This window comes from Arachis ipaensis, chromosome B10 (genome assembly GCF_059453495.1).
Source record: "Arachis ipaensis isolate K30076 ecotype BB chromosome B10, ASM5945349v1, whole genome shotgun sequence".
NCBI classification, from domain to species: Eukaryota; Viridiplantae; Streptophyta; class Magnoliopsida; order Fabales; family Fabaceae; genus Arachis; species Arachis ipaensis.
Genome location: NC_142435.1, coordinates 133,825,071 through 133,847,390, shown reverse-complemented (window position 1 = coordinate 133,847,390; position 22,320 = coordinate 133,825,071). Strand labels below are relative to the sequence as shown.

The window sequence follows — 22,320 nt, the reverse complement described above, 5'->3', positions numbered from 1 at the left end:
AGGAGTGCCTCTCAATCCCAGGTTCAATGTTCTTTTACTTTATATTTATCTCTTACTTTCAGATACTTTAATACTTATATTAGTTATGTTGCCTATTTGGCTTATGCTACATTCATGTTATGATTTTCTTAATTAATATTATTTGAGGTATTTCAGATTTAAGATTGTTTCGCTTTACTTATATTGATGCTTTTAATTTAATTTAGAATTTTCCCTCTTGGCTTTGGTTGAGTCATTGGAGACACTTGAGTTATCAAACTCATCGTTGATTGAAAATTGGAATTCTTCAAGAATTAATTCGAGTTCCAATAACTCTAACTTTTCTCAAGGAAAGACTAGGATCTGAGGAATAAAAATTAATTCATCCACTTAACTTATCTTCATAGTTAGAGGTTAACAAAGTGGGAGAAAAATCCAATTCTCACCACAATTGATAAGGATAACCAGGATAGGACTTCCAGTTCTTATACCTTGCCAAGAGCTTTGTTAATTATTATTTTAACGACTTGTTATCTTACATTACTTGCTCCTTCTTTCCAAAACCCCCAATTTATAAGACTCATAACCAATAATAAGAACACCTCCCTGCAATTCCTTGAGAAGACGACCCGAGGTTTGAATACTTCGGTTATCAATTTATTTAGGGGTTTGTTACTTGTGACAACCAAAATGTTTGTATGAAAGGACTTTTGAAGGTTTAGAAACTATACTTGCAACGAGGATTTATCCGCAAATTTCTAGACCACGCAAAATTTATCTCATCAAAATGGCGCCGTTGCTGGGAAATTACAAACGTGTGCCTTATTATTAGTTATTGTAAATATTTGCTTTTTGCTTGTTTATTTGTTTTTATTTTTGTTTTTATTTTTGCTTTTTCATAAATTAAGAGGTTATTGGTTTCTATTTAGTTATTAAAAATTTTTCAAAAAAAAATTTGTTCTTGGTGTTCATCTTGATCTTCAAGTTGTTCTTTGTGTTCATCTTGACCTTCAAGTTGTTCTTAGTTGTTTTCTTCGTTCTGATCTAAAAAATTTTAAGTTTGGTGTCATTTTATTGTTTTTTCTCTTTCCTCATTAAATTCAAAATTTCAAAATTTAAAACTCAAATTTCAAATTTCAAATTTCAATTTTCAATTTTCAAAATTTAAATTTCAAAATTCAAATCTTTTTCAAAAATCTTATCTTATCTTATTTCAAAAATCAAATTTCAAAATTCAATTTTCAACAAAATTCAAAATTCAAAATTTAAATAACCTTTTAATTTAAAATTATTTTTATTTTCATTTTTAATTTTTATTTACTATTATGAGTTCTCACCGCTCTCGCTTTGAGTTTGGTTCCAATGTTGTTGCAAGGAATGGAAATTATAACAGGAACATGCATCAAGGTCAAAACAATCAGAGATGGAAGGAGCCATGAGGATCTGATCAACCCTTCCGGCAACAACACCTTCCACAGTACCACAGACAAAGACCATTCCACGATGCATACCAAGACAATAGTTATGGTGGAACCTTCCGTGACAACCAACATCCACCAAATTACTATAGTCAAGAGCCATTCCAGGGGGCATACCAAGATGATAGATATGATGGACCCCCATCATATGCCTATGAACCTCCTTAACACAACTTTGAACCACCACACTCACAAGCCAACTACAACCATGCACCTCCATATGACCCTAACCCGTATCCACCATACCAACCACCTTATGAGCCAAATGAACCATACATAAAACCACCACCTTTCCAACACAACTACTCTCATGAACCACCACCTCAATATTCACCATCTCCATATCATTATCAAGATGAACCACCTTCCTATTATGAACCCTCTCTCCCAACCAATGAATCCTCATATCCACCCCAACCTCCAATGGATGACAGACTTCGTGTTATTCTTCAAAGGCAAGAAAGGATGAATAAGAGTGTGCTAAATTTCGTGGCCACCTTAGGAGAGTTAGTAAATATAATAGCTTCCCAATATCTGAGCACTCAAAGAACTCCTATGGCTACATGTGAAAAATCAAAAGAAGAGCAAAGCATGAAGGAGACACTAGAAACTTCGGTGGACAATGAAGAACGTGGCTTTGTATTGGAACAAGTGGAGGAAGACATAATAGTTGCAGAGGAAGAAGTGGTTGAAGACTTAGGAGATGCTGAACATCCATGGGAAAGTCAGGTTATAAAACCTCCTTCCAAGGCGATTGAAATTGATGCTGAGGAGGGTGTACAACCTCCAATGCATATCATGACTAAGGACTTGGAAGAGGTTGGTCAAGAGATGGAGATTAAAGAAGAAGAAGCACAACCTCCCATGCCCTTGGTGAGCAATTTAGAAGAGATTGAATTGGAAGAAAGCTACCAAGAGGAAGAGGTTGATATTGAAGAAACTTGCAAAGAGGTGGAAGTTGTCAAAGAGCACAAGGGAGTGGAGCTTAAAATCACCTTGCCGAAGTTATTGGAGACCCCTCCCCCTAAGTTGCCATCATCCTTCACAACATTCAAGTGGGTAAAATTCATATCCCTTAGCTTTCTAATTCCACTTGAATATGGGCTACTGGAGACGGATAGTCAACTTAGAGCTCTTTGTGGCATAAAGAGTAAGAGGAAGATGGTCAGTGGTAAGAATTATCCTGCAAGGTTCATTATGGTTGGAAGCTCAAAGTTTAAACGCAAAGGTTGGTGTAAAGCTCAATTGAATGGGTCTAGGAAGCTGTTTGGTAGCTGCAGTGAGAATTCCAATTACTTATCACCCGGCTGGAAAAATACAAATCCCAACAAAAATGGGTGTAAAAGCAAGGTTTGGGATCCTGGAATCTGCTCTGACATTTGTCACCCCGGGAGCCTAAGAATCTGTTTGAAGCTTCTTAAGGGCTTTACATGCCTAGTTTGGGACTCCAGAGGTTACTGGAAGTACAAACACTGGTAGGAATTCCTGGATGAATACAAGCATAAGCCACCATAACAGGGAGCTCACCAAATGTCCAACTTAAGGACTCTAACTAAAAGTGCTAGGTGGGAGACAACCCACCATGGTATGATCGTTCCTTTTTCATTTTTAGTTAGTTTTATTTATTTTCGAGTTTTATTTTATTTTATTATATTAAACCTGGAGTTTTGCATCACATTCATATTAACACTGTATTCTGAACTTTTTCAGATTTATAAAAAAAAAAAGCACGCACGCGACGCGGCAGCGTCGCTGACGCGTCCGCATCACTAGTGCAATGGGAAGAAAAGAAAACGAACAGAAAGTCATGCGAGAGCGTGGCTGGAGGCGTGCCTTTGGCACAAATCACCCCACGCGTCCGCGTCATGTGGGAACTTTGGCCTCCCACGCGACCGCGTCACCCACGCGGCTGCGTGGCATAAAATTCGACGTCAAAAGGGTGCATAGCCGAAAGTTATGCTGGAGTGGTGCTGGACTGGTGTTGGACGCGTAGTCCCTCTCACGTGATCGCGTGCCCCACGCGTCCGCGTCGTACCCCAATAATTGACCACTCACGCGATCGCATGCCCCATGCGATCGCGTCACCCAAGATTTGGCATTTAATGATTTTGAACAGAGAGTTGTGCGAGTGCGCGACTGCCTTCGCGCCAATGGCATAAAACGGGTCACGCGACCGCGTCAATCAGTTTCAGCGCAAGTCGCGCGATCGCGTGCCCCACGCGTCCGCGACGCTTGCGTCGCACAACTTATCCTAATTTGCCAAATATCTTATCTTTTCTTCCCCAATCCTAATTTTTCCTCCCTCCTTTCTTACTTACTTCTTCTTCCCTTCTTTCCCTTCTCATTCTTCTTATCTTTTCTTTTATTTTACTTAATTTATTTGAATATTTCATTCATTGCATCTTAATTTTGTGCATATTTTTCTTTTCTTTTTTAAATTCATTATTTTTCCTTTGGTGTTAATTTTCTTATTTAACTGTTGCATCTTCTCTTGAATTATTTTGGGTACTTAGTGACTTATTTTATTCTGGATAGGTAATATTATTTTTATCAATGTCAATCTTTTATACCTGTATTACTTTTACATTGACATGAATTTATATTATCTCTCCTTACCCACACTTTCTTCCCTATTTTTGCAAATTTTTGCACTCTTGATTTGCCATGTACTTCTACTGTTTTCTCACTTGCATGTTGTAGCTACCATGTAATTGGGACCCTTATTATCTGGTATTAACACCCATATTTTATTTATTTTCTATCTTTATTTTTGGGTTACTTTTTCATTTTCCTCTTCTTTTAGGATGGCCACCACGAAGGGAGCGGAAAAACTTCTTAAGGGGAGACAAACAAGTCCACCTGCACAATCCTTGAAGAAAAGCATCAGTTGGAACAACCCGTCCACCTGCACATCTCAGCATGCACCGAGGACGGTGCAATCTTTAAGTGTGGGGAGGTCGATACTGATCTCCATGGGTTAGTTACTCTTTTATCTCAACACCAATGGTTTATTTTCCTTGTTAGTTATTGCATTTGCATGTTTGATTGCATGATTATTTGATTTTGTGCATATTTTACCACTTGGTTGAAGTAAAATTTTTTTTTTCAAGAAACCTTTTAGAGCATTTCATTAATTTGAATAAAATTTAATGTTACACTTGTTTGAAGAAATATTATTTTGGAACATGGGTTAGAGCTCGAACACACAAAACCTGTGAGATTTTTGAGCCTATTTGAATTGGTTGCATTTTACCAACCAATATTTTATTTTTGGTGTGTGTTTTTCTCTCTAAAATTGTGATCTTTGTCTTGCTTAATTCTATATTTCCATGGTTTGATGTATGCATACACTTACATGATTGAGGCCTTTGTTTCACTGAGCTTACATACCCATATGGCCTTACCCTTTCATTATTCTTTGCAAACCAATGTTGAGCCTATTATACCCCTTTGTTCTTTACTTTAGCACATCATTAACTCTAAGTGGAAAACAATAATGTCCTTAATTTGAATTCTTGGTTAGCTTAGACTAGTGAGAGTGCTCATGAATTAAGTATGGAAAAAGTTGAATTTGGAAATATTTTGATTTGAGAATTGAGTATGTTAGAATTTTCTGAAAATGTGAAAAAAAATGTTTAGGACATGATTCATGCATCCAATAATTTAATCATATGCATTGAAAAAAAAAAGAAAAAAAAAAAAAATATATATATATATATATATATATATATATATATATATATATATATTAAAGTGAGAAAAAGAAAAGAAAAAAAAAAGAGCAATTAAGCAAAAAGGGGACAAAATGCCACAAAGTAAATGGTGAAAGCAATGCATATGTACTGTACTTGAAATTAGAATGCATGAATATGTGGAAAATATGGTTAATGGATAGTTAGATGTGGTATTATGATTACATGGATTGTCTAAAGTTAGGTGGAAAGTTTAAGTTAATTGAGGATTCAGATTTTAGTCTACTCAGCCAAATACAATCCTACCTTGACCCTAACCCCATTACAACCCTTAAAAGACCTCTTGATATGTGTATCTGTGCATTAAATTTATGTTGATTGTTAGATGAAGAGCAAGCCTTAGAAAGCAAGGTTAGTAGAGAATTGAGAGAATCGAACCTTAAACACTTAAGTGATTAGAGTGTATACACTACCAGTGAGGGTTCGATGCTCAATTCCTTGTTCCCTGCTTTCATGAGCTATTTTCTTCTTGCAAGTCTATTTGTACTTCATTTTCATGATTTGAATTAGTGAAATCCAGTTCATATTTCTTCTTGAAGGATTTTTTTACTTTTAACTAAGTAGGTAGAAACATTTTGCATGTAGTTGCATTCATATAGATAGGTTGCATTTCATACATTCTACCATTCCTCTTCATCTTTATAGCTTCTCTTGAGCTTAGCATGAGGACATGCTAATGTTTAAGTGTGGGGAGGTTGATAAACCACTATTTTATAGTTTATCTTGTGCTCAATTGAGTGGATTTTATCAACTCTTTACCCACTTATTCATACTATTTGCATGGTTTTACATTTGCCTTCCTAATTATGTGCTTTGATTGAAAACATGCTTCTTTGGCCTTAAGTTCCCTATGTTTAAATTCTCTCTTATTACCATTAGATGCCTTGATATGTGTGTTAAGTGATTTCAGAGATTACAGGGCAGGAATGGCTCAGAGGATGGAAAGGAAGCATGCAAAAGTGGAAGGAATACAAGAAGTTGGAGAAACTGCTAAGCTGTCCAGCCTGACCTCTTCGCACTCAAATGGCTATAACTTTAGCTACAGAGGTCCAAACGACGCGGTTTCAGTTGCGTTGGAAAGCTAACGTCCGGGCTTCGATTTGATATATAATTTGCCATAGCTACCCCGAATTTAGGCAATGCGAACGCGTGAATGACGCGCCCGCATCGTATCTGCGAACTTCAATCCGCGCGGACGCGTGGACGACGCCTCCGCGTCACTTGCCCGCGACCTGAACGTAACAGAAATCGTAGGGAGCGATTTCTGGGCTGCTTTTGACCCAGTTTTCAGCCTAAAACACACAGATTAGAGGCTATAAAGTGGGGGAATGCATCCATTCATAAACATGCTTTTCATAATTCACTTTTCATAGGATTTAGATATAGTTTTTAGAGAGAGAGGTTCTCTCCTCTCTCTTAGGATTAGGATTTAGGATTTCTCTTAGTTTTAGAAGTGCCTCTCAATCCCAGATTCAATGTTCTTTTACTTTATATTTATCTCTTACTTTCAGATACTTTAATACTTATATTAGTTATGTTGCCTATTTGGCTTATGCTACATTCATGTTATGATTTTCTTAATTAATATTATTTGAGGTATTTCAGATTTAAGATTGCTTCACTTTACTTATATTGATGCTTTTAATTTAATTTAGAATTTTCCCTCTTGGCTTTGGTTGAGTCATTGGAGACACTTGAGTTATCAAACTCATCGTTGATTGAAAATTGGAATTTTTCAAGAATTAATTCGAGTTCCAATAACTCTAACTTTTCTCAAGGAAAGACTAGGATCTGAGGAATAAAAATTAATTCATCCACTTAACTTACCTTCATAGTTAGAGGTTAACAAAGTGGGAGAAAAATCCAATTCTCATCACAATTGATAAGGATAACCAGGATAGGACTTCCAGTTCTTATATCTTGCCAAGAGCTTTGTTAATTATTATTTTAACGACTTGTTATCTTACATTACTTGCTCCTTCTTTTCAAAACCCCCAATTTACAAGACTCATAACCAATAATAAGAACGCCTCCCTGCAATTCCTTGAGAAGACGACCCGAGGTTTGAATACTTCGGTTATCAATTTATTTAGGGGTTTGTTACTTGTGATAACCAAAACGTTTGTATGAAAGGACTTTTGAAGGTTTAGAAACTATACTTGCAACGAGGATTTATCCGCAAATTTCTAGACCACGCAAAAGTTATCTCATCAGCAGGTGGCAAGCGGAGACTCGGGACAGATTCACTTTCACTTAGTTTTAGTTTTAGTTTGGAATTTTAGAGAGAAAACACTACTTCTCCTAGGGTTCTTAGCATTCTTAGTTTTTGCTTTTGGATTGGATAATGAGAGAGCTACTACTACCTTCGATTGAAGGCTTTATCGTTATAGTTTGCCTTTCTATCACTCTACTCTTTTGTTTTCCATTTAATTGCTTGTGGTCATATTTGGATATTGTTAATTTTGAACTTATTAATGCGATGAACTATTTTTATATTTAATTCTATTACTTGTTTGATTTCTTTCAATTAATTATTAGCTCTAAATTTGCTTTTATTAATTTAATTTTAATTACCATGTCTCCTATCTACTCCCTTTACATATTTGTGAAAATGGCATTCATGTTAATGGAGTAGAGCTCCTAACTTGGCTTTGGAGTTGATTAATTGGAAACCCTTGAGTTGGAATACTCAAGTATTAATTTATAATTAGAAATTGCTGGCTAACTCAATTTTCATTAACTCTAATCCTTCCTTGTGAAGCGATTAAGACTTGTGAATCAGAGTTAGTGTTACCTACTTGACTTTCCTTTATTAGTTAGAGGATAACTAAGTGGAAGCAACAACCTTTTACTATTATACCTAGAAAGTTCAACAATGATAGAAACTCCAATTAATCTTCTCCTAGCCAAGGCCTTTTATTTCAAATATCTAATACCTCTTATCATTATTTGTTGTTTTAATTGATCGCCATTTATTTTTCCATTTCCAATTCTAAAATTTCTCAGAAAATTCCTGACCAATAAATTGCACCTTGTGTCAACTCTATGGGAATCAACCTGGGAATTCTACTCCCAGATATTTAATCTTAACTATGACACAAATTAAATTGGTAGTGAGAATTTCGTCGGTTAAGACTGTACTAACAACGCTGCTTTTATTAAAATTTCTTAACTGGCATTTTTCCACCCATCAACGGTATAAACCTGGTCATACTGTCTAAAGTTTGATGATTTAATGTTAACCTTGAAAAGTAACTTCCTATCCATCATGGTTTCCAAAGCCAGGGGGTATCCATCTCCATCAAAAGCCTAGGGTGTTTATAGATATCAATCAATATACTTGTTTATTGTATGAACAAAATCATATAATGAATTTTCCTTAATTTTTCTTTGAATAAGTTTGATAAAGTTTGGCTAAGTTACACATTTTATTTTACTTGATAACTGCAGCAAATAAAATAGGATAACCTAAACTGTCATTGAGCTTCACTTGTGAGGGTTGATACATCAGTTACATTGGATAAAATTATTTTACTTACATTGAAGGTTAATTAGCATGTCCACAATGTGAGAAGTAGTACTATCCAGTTATAGTCTAAATAATACCTCGTTCTTGATCAGGTCAGTTTGCCTCCCGCATAGCTGTACCGTTTTCCTATCCCACATGAACAATGTTATGCTACCCATTCCCTCACATACCATCACCTCAACTTTGCACCTGAATCAAACACGTCAAAACATCAATGACACAAAGTAGGAATATAAAATAACATCAATAAACTTGAAACAGAAAACATGCATTTTATAAATTTAACATATATGTCACACACACCTAAGTGATGCAGCTCCGTGGGTGTGACCACATCTACCACACTCATATCTGTTTTCAATAGGGGTTTCTACTCATATCAATCATCCTTGCCAGAGTTAATTGAAACTATTGTACCGACAATCCATATAGGCCCTTCCTGCAAATAATAGCATGGAAATGTTAATATATAGCAATGAAAATAGACTAAGTAGATTCTTGTACTAATTGTCCTCGCCTGTGTTGAGCTGATGGCTTCTTCTATAGTTTTAACAACAACATCTCCCTTTTTTAGCTCGTCAGCACCAGATCGCAGGCCATGGGATGAAACTTTACTAATTCTGGCCGAGTTTGTCGGTTTTTCAGAAAGCCTCCTTCATTTGAGGAAGAAACTAGTCCCTCTTCTACTAATTTTATTGACACATCTTCTGTTGATTTAAGTGCAGATACTATGATGGAGCCTAGAAGGATTACTCTCCAGGAAGCAGGAGCTCCGGACTTTACACTGCAACCATATCAAGCGCGTCATCCGAATTTGGCTGCGAATTTTAAACTGAAGACGGCCTTGATCAATCTACTGCCTAAGTTTCATGGCCTACCTGCTCAAGAGCCTATCAAGCACCTTAGAGATTTTCAGACAGCTTGCTCAACTACTAGGCGGCATGGTGCGGATGAGATTACCATTTGGTTATATGCCTTCCCATTTTCTCTTGAAGGAAAAGTAAGGGAGTGGTTCTATACTCAACCGGAAGCTGTTGTTACTAATTGGGATCTGCTCAGAAGGGAATTCCTGGACAAGTACTTTCCAGCGGAGGTTACAGATAGATTGAGGAAGGAAATTTTCTACATCATCCAAGGCAAATGAGAGAATCTTTACGAGTATTGAAAACACTTCAGGAATCTCCTTGACTCATGTCCCCATCACAAGATTGACCAGTTGGTGTTGATTAGCTATTTCTTCCAAGGCATGAAGCCTCAAGAAAAGACCATCTTAGATGCTACGAGTAATGGCTCTCTGACGAAGTACAAGACGGCGATAAAAGCGTGGCAACTGATCACCGATCTAGCTGAGTCTACCCGAAATGCAAGGCAAAGGAATAATCATTCTAAGGCTATTACGGAAGTTTCCTCTAGTAGTGAGACTGCTGCTCTCACCAAGACTTTGGGAGAGATGACCAATATACTAAAGCAGCTCCAGCTCAATCAACAACAACCTCAGCCTCTTCCACAACAACATTGTCAATAGTTGGTTCCTCAGAGAGTGTATGGAATATGCGCTTGCTATTCTCACTACACTGATGAATATCCACAACTCCAAGAGGACAACACCTTGGTGGCTACTAATGTTTATTACAACCATCCGAATCAAGGGTACTATCAACAAGGCGGTAATTATAACCAAGGTGGTAACTACAATCAAGGTTGGCAAGACAACTCCAACCAAGGATGGAGAGACAATTCCAACCAAGGGTGGAGAGAAAATTCCAACCAATGATGGAGGGACAACTACAACCAAGGAGACAAAGACAATGGTGGAAATCAAAGATGGAACAACAACTATCAACAAAAATGGTATCAGCAAAAACCTCATATTCTTGACGTTTCCTATTGACTTCTACATTCTAGAGATGCCCCCTAATGACTCAGGAAGACCTTCATCCATCTTTCTTGGAAGGCCATTTTTAAAGACTTTGCGGTTTAAATTGGATGCCTTCTCTGGTACATATACTTTTGAGATAGATGGGAGAGTAGTGAGCTTCAACCTTGATGAAGCTATGAAGCACCCACCGGAAGACCACACCATCTTCCAGTGTGACATTATTGATGAGACTGTAGCTGAAGTACACCAAGAAGCAGTAGAAGAGAAGAACATGGAGCAAGGTGCAAGTGTGGGGAAGCCCTCTGAGCATACTGAAGACACCTTGCCACCTTCAATGGTTCCGGATGATCAAGTGTCAAGCCATGAGCTGAAAATAGAGTTGAAGCCTCTTCCACCCCACCTCAAGTATGCTTATCTTGAGGATAATCAAAAGCTCTCGGTGATTATTGCAAAGGAACTCACTTCCCAATAAGAAGAACGTTTGCTTAGTGTGCTAAGAAGACACAAGAAAGCTATTGGGTGGAGTTTGGCGAATATAGTAGGCAAGCCCTCAAGTCTGTGAGCACCACATATTTCTAGAGGAGGGAGCAAGGCCTATCCATCAACCTCAAAGGCGGTTGAACCCCACCATTCTAGAAGTTGTGAAGAAGGAAGTGACCCGACTGCTTGAAGCTGACATCATCTATCCGATCTCGGATAGTGAATGGGTTAGCCCAATACTGGTGGTTCCGAAGAAGTCCGGTGTCACAACAGTGAAGAATGAGCATGGGGAACTCATGGCTACAAGAGTGCAGAATTCATGGAGGTTGTGCATTGACTATAGGCGTTTGAACCAGGCTACTCGCAAGGATCACTACCCACTACCTTTCATCGATCAAATGCTTGATCGCCTGTCAGGTAAATCACACTACTGTTTTCTAGATGGTTACACTGGTTATTTTCAAATTCATATTGCTCCAGAAGATCATGAGAAAACAACTTTTACATGCCCCTTTGGAACGTATGCATATAAGAGAATGCCTTTTGGCTTATGTAATGCACTGGCTACGTTTCAAAGATGCATGATGAGTATCTTCTCAGATTTTCTTGAGCATTGTATGGAAATTTTTATGGATGACTTTAGTGTCTATGGTGATTCGTTTGACCTTTGTTTGGATAGTCTAACTAGAGTATTAGAAAGGTGTGTTAGTTCAAACCTTGTACTTAATTTTGAAAAATGTCATTTTATGGTAAAGCAAGGTATTGTTCTAGGACATGTTGTTTCTAATAATGGCATATCTGTTGATCCTGTAAAGGTAGATGTTATTTCTGGTTTACCTTACCCCTCCTCCGTGAGGGAAGTCCGTTCGTTTCTTGGTCATGCAGGTTTCTACCGACGATTTATTAAGGACTTCAGTAAGGTTGCACTGCCTTTATCCCGACTACTGCAGAAGGACGTTGAGTTTGAGTTGAGTGAAGACTACATGGAGGCATTTGACAAGCTGAAAATTACCTTGACCCAAGCTCCTATTGTGAGAGAGCCTGGCTGGAGTAGGCTGTTCGAGATCATGTGTGACGCATCCAACTATGCAGTAGGAGCGGCACTGGCTCAGCACGAAGGTAAGGACCCTTATATTATTGCCTATGCTTCTAAGACTTTAGATGGTGCCCAGTCTAATTATACTACCACTAAAAAAGAATTGTTAGCTATTGTCTTTGCTTTGGATAAATTCCGAGCTTATTTACTTGGAACTAAGGTGGTAGTATATTCATACCATGCAGCTTTAAAATATTTGTTAGCTAAGAAAGAGTCTAAACCAAGGTTAATCCATTGGATATTGTTGTTGCAAGAATTTGATTTAGAGATCAAAGATAGGAGTGGTTCTCAAAATTTAGTGGCGGACCACTTGAGTCGCCTAGAACATATTAAAAGTGACTCCACTCCTATCAATGATACTTTTCCACTTGATAGCTTGCATGCAATATCTGAGGTGGTTCCTTGGTATGCACCCATAGCTAATTATTTAGTTAGTCATACCTTTCCTCCTAATTTTTCTAAGCATCAAAAGGACAAGCTTAAAAGCAAGTCCAAGTATTACATATGGGATGACCCATATTTATGGAGATGTGGTGCTGACCAAATAATTAGAAGGTGTGTGCCACAATCAGAATTCTAGTCAATTTTGGAGGCCTGCCACTCTTTTGAGAGTGGTGGACATTTTGGTCCTCAAAGAACTGCTAGAAAAATTTTAGACTGTGGATTCTGGTGGCCCACACTTTTTAAGGATGCTACTATTTTCTGTGACTCTTGCCCCCTAATGCCAAAGGTTTGGGAATATATCCAAGAGGGATGAGATGCCCCAACAACTTATGTTGTTTTGTGAAATTTTTGACATTTGGGGTATTGACTTCATGGGTCAATTTCCAAACTCTAATGGTTTCTTATACATCTTGTTAGCTATTGATTATGTTTCTAAATGAGTGGAAGCAATTCCTACCCGTACTGATGATGCTAACATTGTTGTTTCTTTTGTTCAAAATAATATTATTTGTCGCTTTGGATCACCACGAGAAATCGTGAGTGATCAAGGCTTTCATTTCTGTAACAGGAGAATGACAGGTCTGCTGAGGAAACATGGCATTATTCACAAGGTGGCAACGGCTTACCATCCCCAAATCAATGGACAAGCCGAGGTGTCTAACAGAGAGATCAAGCGCATATTGGAAAAGATTTTCAAGCCTTACAGAAGAGACTGGAGTACTAGACTTGCAGATGCGCTTTGGGCTTATCAGACAGCTTACAAGACACCCATCGGAATGAGTCCATTCCGCCTAGTTTACAGAAAGGCTTGTCACCTTCCAGTAGAGGTGGAACATAAAGCTTACTGGGCGGTGAAGGAATGCAACTTAGGATTGGGGGGAGCCGGGATTGAAAGAAAGCTGCAACTACAGGAATTGAAGTGCCTTCGGCTAGAAGCGTATGAGAACTCAAGGCTCTATAAAGAGAGGGTGAAGGCTGTGCATGACAAGAACATCAAGAGAAGAGAGTTTAGAGTTGGGAATTTAGTCCTCCTCTATAACTCAAGGTTGAGACTCATGCTAGGCAAGTTGAGATCAAGGTGGGAAGGACCCTATAGGGTGGAAAAGGCTGAGCCATATGGGGTCTTCCACCTTAGTCACCCTTCAAGCCCCACCTTCTTCAAAGTCAATGAACACCGTTTGAAGCTATATCATGGTGAGAAGATGAAGAACAACAAGGAGTTGGAGATCTTCCTCTTGGAGGATCCAGCAAAGGAAGAGGACTAAGCTTGTGGACCGTCCAACTTAAGGACGTTAAAGAAAAGTGCTAGGTGGGAGGCAACTCACCACGGTATGATCTTCCCTTTCTATTAGTTCTATTTTATTTATATCATGCTAATTTCCAGTTCTAAATAAGTACATCTATTTTGCATTATTTTTATATATAAAAAAAAGCATAGGACGCGCAAGCATCTATGACGCGAACGCGTCATAAGGAGTTATGCGCTCTTTATGAAATTGAACAGAGAGTTACGCAGGAACTGTGCGGGAGGGGTGCGTGGCGGACACACCACCCCACGCGTACGCGTCACCTGCGATTTTGAAAATTCGTGCGTAAGCGTCAGCGACGCGTACGCGTGGCATGAAATCGGCGTAAAGTAGTGTTTTGAACAGAGAGTTGTGCGGCCATGGGGCTAGAACGGTGCGTCTAGCACGGCCAGTGGTCACGCGTACGCGTGACCGACGCTTACGCGTCACCCGAACTTTTGCTCACCCACGCGTACGCGTGGGCGACGCGTGCGTGTCATAAGCGCCGCGTCACTTACTCAGCGCGCCGCCCAGATTTCTTTTCTCTCACCCCTCTCTTCTTTCTCTAATCCTAATTTTTCTTCTTTCTTCTTCATTCTTTCTACTTCTTCCTTCTCTCTTCTTCCCTTCTCTCACCACCACCAGCAAACTACCACTGGAGACCACCAACTTCGGCAGCTACAATTTTCTTTTCTTTTCTTCTTCCCTTCTTACTCTCCTTCTCTAATTCTTACTCTCATTCATCTTCCTATTTTCATCATCTTCTTAAGGTTTCTTTTCTTCCTCTCTTTCACTCTTTCATTCCTCTTTTATTTATTGCATTTGATTATTTCATTTATTTTTAATTTAATATTAGCTTAGTTATTTATAATTTCCTTTTCATTCTTTTATCTTGCATTTTTTTATGTTGGTGTTGAAGCTTTATTTGGGTAATTATTTTTACTACAGTTTAGCTTGTGGATATTATGAGGAGTGCTTTGACAATTGACATGTTATTTTGGGTCTCATATACACTTGGATTAATTACCTCAATTCCTATTTTTAAATTGCACACCAAGTGTTTGTGAAAAAGCTCTCATGGCATTTTGATTTCTTGTCTATTTTATTCTTAAACTTTAATGCCTCTTTTTTACAACCCTTGCATTCCATGTGTGTTGAGAATATTAGTCATTAATTGTCAACATACAAGTGCTCATTATTTTGTTACATGTGATAATTCTTGTTGATATTGATGCTTGAGGCATTCTTCTCATCTTGTTACTTGCATGCTTTTAACCCTCTTGTATCTAGTTGTTATGATATGCCTTCATAATTTTCATTGATGTCTTCCTTGCATGTTGTAGCTACCATGTATTTAAGACATCCTCTTTTACTTTGGCATTCATTATTACTTGGAGTTTCCTCCTTCCGGTTTTTAGCTATATATATTTGACATTATTTCTCTTTCTTTCTTCTTTAGGATGGCCACCAAGAGAGGAAAAGAAAAGGTTTCTGACAAGACACCAGCGAGGAAGGGCACTAAAAGAGCACCGGCTAAGGCGCAACCATCTACAAGCATCAAGCCACCTACTAAGCGGGTAAAGAGGACCATCTGAGTTGATGAAGCGGAGAAAGCATTTTCTGCATGGGACTCTACACGGTTCACTAACTGTTACTGTGAGCAGATGTTCCCTGTCTTAACAGAGAGAAACTATCATAATGAGCACCTCCTCATCCTTCCAACGTATTTTGTTGACTTTGTGGTTCCCCACATTGAAAGGAGACAGTGGAGATTCTTAAGGAGGTAGCCGCGGGAGGCCAATCTCTCTTGGGTAGTTGAATTCTACTCCAACTTTCACTTGCCTGCCTTGCAGTATGTCTATGTTCACCAAAAGCAAGTCCCTGTCTCTGAAGGTGCCATTCGGAGAGTACTGGATCTTTCACCTAGCCCAGAGGGGTTAGATGCCTATCAAGAGGCCCAGCTTGAGTGCCAGACATACCAGTTTAGCTGGAACAGTGTCCTTGGAGTCATCGCCCAACCTGGCAGCAACTGGATCTATGGACAACACCGAGCAAAACCCAAGAGCATCTCCGCCCAAGCACTTACCTTGGAGGCTCGCGTGTGGGCACAGATCATGTCCTACTACATCTTTTCGAGCACTCATGAGTCCACATTCACTGCTGACATGGCTGTTCTCGTCTGGTGCATTCTTACAGAGCAACCTCTCAACTTACCCCGACTCATCCGGTAGGCTATGGGACACGTGCAGATCGTGGACAACCTACCTTTTTCTGTGTTGGTTACAGACTTGGTATCTGCAGCGGAAGTCTTCTATCGGGCTGGGGATACGAAAGCCATGATCCCTAGGGATGATCAGTTTGTCCCGAATGGGAAGTATATCAGACCTCCAGTACCTTCTGCGAGCCAGAATGAAGATCCGTCCTTCGACGCCCCTTCTTTTTCTGCCCCACCATCATCCACACCTCATGCACCATCCACCAATCAGATGTTCCTTTAAATCCTTCAGAGGTTAGACCGGCAACACCGGCAGATCGAGCAAATAAAGCGCCGCAACAAGCACCAATACACTTATTTGAAGGAGCTCATTGTTAGCACTCATCCACCTCTGGAAGAGACCGATATCCCGAACTCCACTTCACATGCCAGCATGGAGAGCCATGATGAGCCGGATAGTGGAAGTGATGCTCCCAACCCCATTTTGCTCATCACTGATAGCACGGAGGATCGTGCCAAGACTTAAGTGTGGGGAGGTCGGTGACTGACTTCCGAAGGTAACATCTCTCTCTCTCTCAACACCAATATTTTATTTTTCTTTTGTTAGATAGGATAGATTGCATGGTAGTAGTTGCTTGCATGTATGTACTACTTGGTTGAAGTGATGAATCATTTTTCAAGATACTATTTTATAGCATTCACTAATTTGAATTAATATTTTTGTTAAACTTGTTTGAATATTTTAATTTGGAACATGATTTTAAAGCTAAGAATACACAACCTGTGAGATTTTGAACCTAATTATATGGTTATATTATTTAACCATGATTTTGATTCTTGTGTGTTTTCTTCTCTATGATTGCAATATTTGGTTTGTTCTATTCTATATGTCCATTATTTAGTGTATATTCATGCATTTATGTGATTGAGGCCATCATTTGATTATAGCTTACTTATCCCAAATAGCCTACCATTTCATTTGCTCTTGTTTGCCACTTTGAGCCTTTTTAACCCCCTTTTGTTCTTTATATTACCACATCACTAGCCTTAAGTGGAAAAATAATTAATTATCCTATTTGAATCTTTGGTTAGTTTAAGATAGTGTGTGTCAACTAAGTGTGGGGAAATGTGAGAACTTTGGTTGATGAGAATGGATTTTATTTTTACTGACAAATATTGAGAATTTTGGTGCTTACTCATGTGAAATTATAAAAACCATATGCATTGATTTACTATGCTTTCATATATATAGAAAAAAAAGAAAAGCAAAAAAAAGAGAAGAAATAAATGAATAGGGGATAAAATCACCCCAATGTTAAGTTCAATAAAAAGATCAATGCATATGTGATGGAACTAGAATTGATACATGAGTGTGTGAAAATATGCAAAAGTGAGATTTTGGGTGGCTAAGCTTGATTTTAGAATGGTATAGAGAGTGTGCATGTGTTAGGTGAGAACTCAAGTTAGTCAAAGATTCAAATGATAGCTCACTTGACCATACATATATCCTCACCCTTACCTTAGCCCCATTACAACCTTGAAAAGCCCTCATGATATTTGTATTTGTACACTAAATATTTGTTGATTGGTTAGATGAAGAATAAAGTTTTAGAAAGCATGACTCGAGGAGATTCGAGTGGATTAACCCTAAACACTTGAGCGATTAGAGTGCATATACACTTCCAGTGAGGGTTCGACGCCCAATTCTGTGTTCCCGGCTTTCATGAGCTCTCTTCTTGCAAGTTTACTTGTATCTTATTGCGTGATTTGAATTAGTGGAATTTATTTATGTTTGTCTTGGAAAATTTGTTCACTTTTAACTAAGTAAGGAAAAAGCATTTTAGCATGTAGTTGCTTTCATATAGATAGGTTGCATTGCATAGGTCTCACATTTTTCCCCGTCACTCCTTTGGTCTCCTTGAGCTTAGCATGAGGACATGCTAATGTTTAAGTATGGGGAGATTTGATGCACCCATATTTTATGATACATTTTGGACTGAATTGAGTGGATTTGTGTCAATTATTCTCACACTTATTCATGAAAAGTGCATGTTTCTCATTTCCTTCTTAATTTTGTGCTATGATTGAAAACTTGCTTCCTAGGCCTCAAAATGATTAATTTTTAATTTTCCTTTGTACCATTCGATGCCGTGATGTATTTGTGAAGTGCTTTCAGGTTTACAGGGCATGAATGGCTTGAAGGATGAAGAGGAAGCATCTTAAAGTGGAAGGAACACAAGAAACTAATGAGCTAAGAAGCGAGGAGCGACGCGCACGCACGGCTGACGCGTGCGCATGACTTGGAGCATTTTACAGCGACGCGTACACGTGACCAGCAAAGTCGCACAGCGACACGTACGCGTGACAAGCGCAGAAGACCAGCGACGCGTACGCGTGGCCGACACATACACGTGACAGAGCGTCACGTGCTGCATTCATCAGAACTCGCTGGGGGCAATTTCTGAACTATTTTGGACCCAGTTTTCAGCCCAAAAATACATACTAGAGGCAGGGGGCAAGCGGAGACTCGGGACAGATTCACTTTCACTTTGTTTTAGTTTTAGTTTAGAATTTTCGAGAAAAAACACTACTTCTCCTAGGGTTCTTAACATTCTTAGTTTTTGCTTTTGGATTGGATATTGAGAGAGCTGCTAGTCTGCTACTACCTTCGATTGAAGTCTTCATCGTTATAGTTTGCCTTTCTATCACTCTACTCTTTTATTTTCTATTTAATTGCTTGTGGTCATATTTGGATATTGTTAATTTTGAACTTATTAATGCAGTGAACTATTTTTATATTTTATTCCATTACTTGTTTGATTTCTTTCAATTAATTATTAGCTCCAAATTTGCTTTTATTAATTTAATTTTATTTACCATGTCTCCTATCTACTCCCTTTATATGTTTGTAAAAATGGCATTCATGTTAATGGAGTAGAGCTCCCAACTTGGCTTTGGAGTTGATTAATTGGAAACCCTTGAGTTGGAATACTCAAGTATTAATTTGTAATCGAAAATTGTTGGCTAACTCAATTTTCACTAACTCTAATCCTTCCCTGTGAAGCGATTAAGACTTGTGAATCAGAGTTAGTATTACCTAGTTGACTTTCCTTTATTAGTTAAAGGATAACTAAGTGGAAGCAACAACCTTTTACTATTATAGTTGGGAAGTTCTACAAGGATAGAAACTCCAATTAATCTTCTCCAAGCCAAGGCCTTTTATTTCAAATATCTAATATCTCTTGTCATTATTTGTTGCTTTAATTGATCGCCATTTATTTTTCCATTTCCAATTCTAAAATTTTTCAGAAAATTTTTTACGAATAAATTGCACCTTGTGTCAACTCTTTGGGAAACGACCTGGAAATTCTACTCCCAGTTATTTAATCTTAACTGTGACACAAATTAAATTGGTAATGGGAATTTCGTCGGTTAAGACTGTACTGACAACGCTACTTTTATTAAAATTTTTTAACCGGTATTTTTTCACCCATCAACGGTATAGACTTAGTCATACTGTCTAATGTTCGATGATTTAACGTTAACCTTGAAAAGTAACTTCCTATCCATCATGGTTTCCAAAGCCGGGGGGTATCCATCTCCATCAAAAGCCTAGGGTGTTTATAGATATCAATCAATATACTTGTTAAAAAAATAAAGATCAACTGCATATCTTACATAATATACTTGTTTATTGTATGAACAAAATCATATAATGAATTTTTCTTAATTTTTCTTTGAATAAGTTTGATAAAGTTTGGCTAAGTTACACATTTTATTTTACTTGATAACTGCAGCAAATAAAATCGGATAACCTAAACTGTCATTGAGCTTCACTTGTGAGGGTTGATACATTAGTTACATTGGATAAAATTATTTTACTTACATTAAAGGTTAATTAGCATGTCCACAATGTGAGAAGTAGTACTATCCAGTTATAGTCTAAATAATACCTCGTTCTTGATCAGGTCAGTTTGCCTCCCACATAGCTATACCTTTCCCTATCCCACATTAACAATGTTATGCTACCCATTCCGTCACATACCATCACCTCAACTTTGAACCTGAATTAAATACGTCAAAACATCAATGACACAAAGTAGAAATCCAAAATAACATCAATAAACTTGAAACAGAAAACATGCATTTTATAAATTTAACATATATGTCACACACACCTAAGTGATGCAGCTCCGTATGTGTGACCACATCTACCACACTCATATTTGTTTCCAATAGGAGTTTCTACTTTCTTTGAACATTTTCGACATGATTTGTAATACCAATCATTCTTGCCAGAGTTAATTGAAACTATTGTATCGACAATCCATATAGGCCTTTCCTGCAAAGAATAGCATGGAAATGTTAATATATAGCAATGAAAATAGACGAAGTAGATTCTTGTATTAATTGTCCTCGTCTGTGTTGAGCTGATGGCTTCTTCTATAGTTTTAACAGCAACATCTCCCTTTTTTAGCTCGTCGTCACTAGATCGCGGGCCATGGGATGAAACTTGACTAATTATGGCCGAGTTTGCCGGTTTTTCAGAAAGCCTCCTTCAAAATTAATAAATACCGACATCACAACCCATACACAGAAAAAAAAAATTTTCTCGCATAATCACTCATTTGGATGTTAACTAACCTATTACGGAAATCTCTAACCTCTTCCAAATCAGGATTAATACGTAACTTAGAATACTCAAAGTGACTCTGCACTGATGTTTTTTCTATAAGAGAATATAGATTATTGTGAGCCACATGTTCTTGAATTGTTAATACCATTAATAGTAAGCAAAACAACAACCCATTTGATGTAAACACATACCATTCCACCTGCTCAGTTTAAAGCATTGAGCTATAACTATCTGAGACTCCACCCTTTCTCCCTCGAGATATGGTAGAATTTGGTCTACCATGTCTCCAAACAACACACACCCAATGCTGTTATTTCTGCATCACAATGTTAGAAGAATAAAAATCTTGTTACTAAGTGCAGTCATAACAAAAGTGAACAAATCAAACTACTATAGAAAACTCTTACTCAAGGTCTTCGATCAAAATAGCCAAACGCTTTGTCTCTCTGCCTTTATTAGTGATCAACTCTCTTGGATCCTCTTTTTAAACCACTTCACCAATGACATCTACACAACATTGAAAGGTACAAAATAAATTAATTTTCTCACATGACACGTTTGTTAGATAAATCCACCACTGGTATCATTTTTTTTTAATTTTGCATTACCTATGAGTATTGAATCATCGATCTTGTCAGCTTGAAGTAGCTCTATAATAGGCTTAAAAGAAAATGCCTCTAAAGAAAAATTGGAATGAAGTTCTGAACAGTGGTCTTTTGTGAAAAATTGATGGTCTATCTATTTGTAGTTATCTTGATTTTCTCTTTTTTATCCACCACTATAAAATTAGACATCACATACATGTTAAACTCCAAAATATTACCTCTCCACTTGATCAATAGTTTTGGGATTGAAGTACGGATCTTACCACCCTAAAAATTTTGAAAACAACATGTCAATAGTAGAAACACTATTAGAAACCAAAAAATAATTAGATATACTATATATCCAACACACTTACTTTAATATCCTGAAGAACCATTTCAATGTCATTAATTTTTTTGTCATTAAACCTGTTTGGAACTTTCCATAAGTACACAATATAAACCTTGAAATTCCATTAAAGTTTTGTTGGATTAACATCCATTAACATATCATATGTGTCTGTCATGTTTATGTAGGTTTGAAACAAAAAAACTCACTATTTTTGAATAGATAACACTCTCAAATAGTTTCAGGGATAATAGTTGAGGATGTGTCTCGCGCAACATTTTATAGGCAAGTTTAAATTTTGAAGAGGATGAGAATATATTTTTATCACGGTAGTCCATTAGAGTCACTCCAAGTCAATTCGCACCAACAATAACAAATGGAAAATTAGATGTTCCTCTTGTTTCTTTCATTGATGCTGTTAACTAAAGTAACTAGAGCTTGTCCCGTATTTTAAATGTTGGACAACATGGCCCCTCCTCAATATAAATATGACAAGATAGTCCTCGAGGGATTACTTTGTCCCACATTTTAATGTTCAGGGACTAGAAAAGGGTTGTGCTTTTTCTTATTTTTTACTTATAGTGGGCAAGTTACTTATATTTGTTTCCTCAAG

The 22,320-nt window shown here is 37.7% G+C and overlaps 1 protein-coding gene across 1 annotated transcript; it reads right to left on the bottom strand.

Annotated features, from left to right (window-relative positions):
• Window positions 1-8,377: 8,377 nt before the first annotated feature.
• LOC107621143 (uncharacterized) lies at window positions 8,378-21,756 on the bottom strand. The gene is made up of 9 exons (XM_021114667.2): window positions 21,736-21,756; window positions 21,576-21,646; window positions 20,966-21,090; window positions 20,783-20,867; window positions 20,595-20,694; window positions 20,317-20,480; window positions 20,134-20,202; window positions 8,816-8,927; window positions 8,378-8,518 (listed from the first exon to the last, which is right to left on the bottom strand). The coding sequence occupies exons 1-9, from the start codon at window positions 21,754-21,756 to the stop codon at window positions 8,378-8,380; spliced, it is 888 nt and encodes a 295-aa protein (XP_020970326.2).
• Window positions 21,757-22,320: the final 564 nt, after the last annotated feature.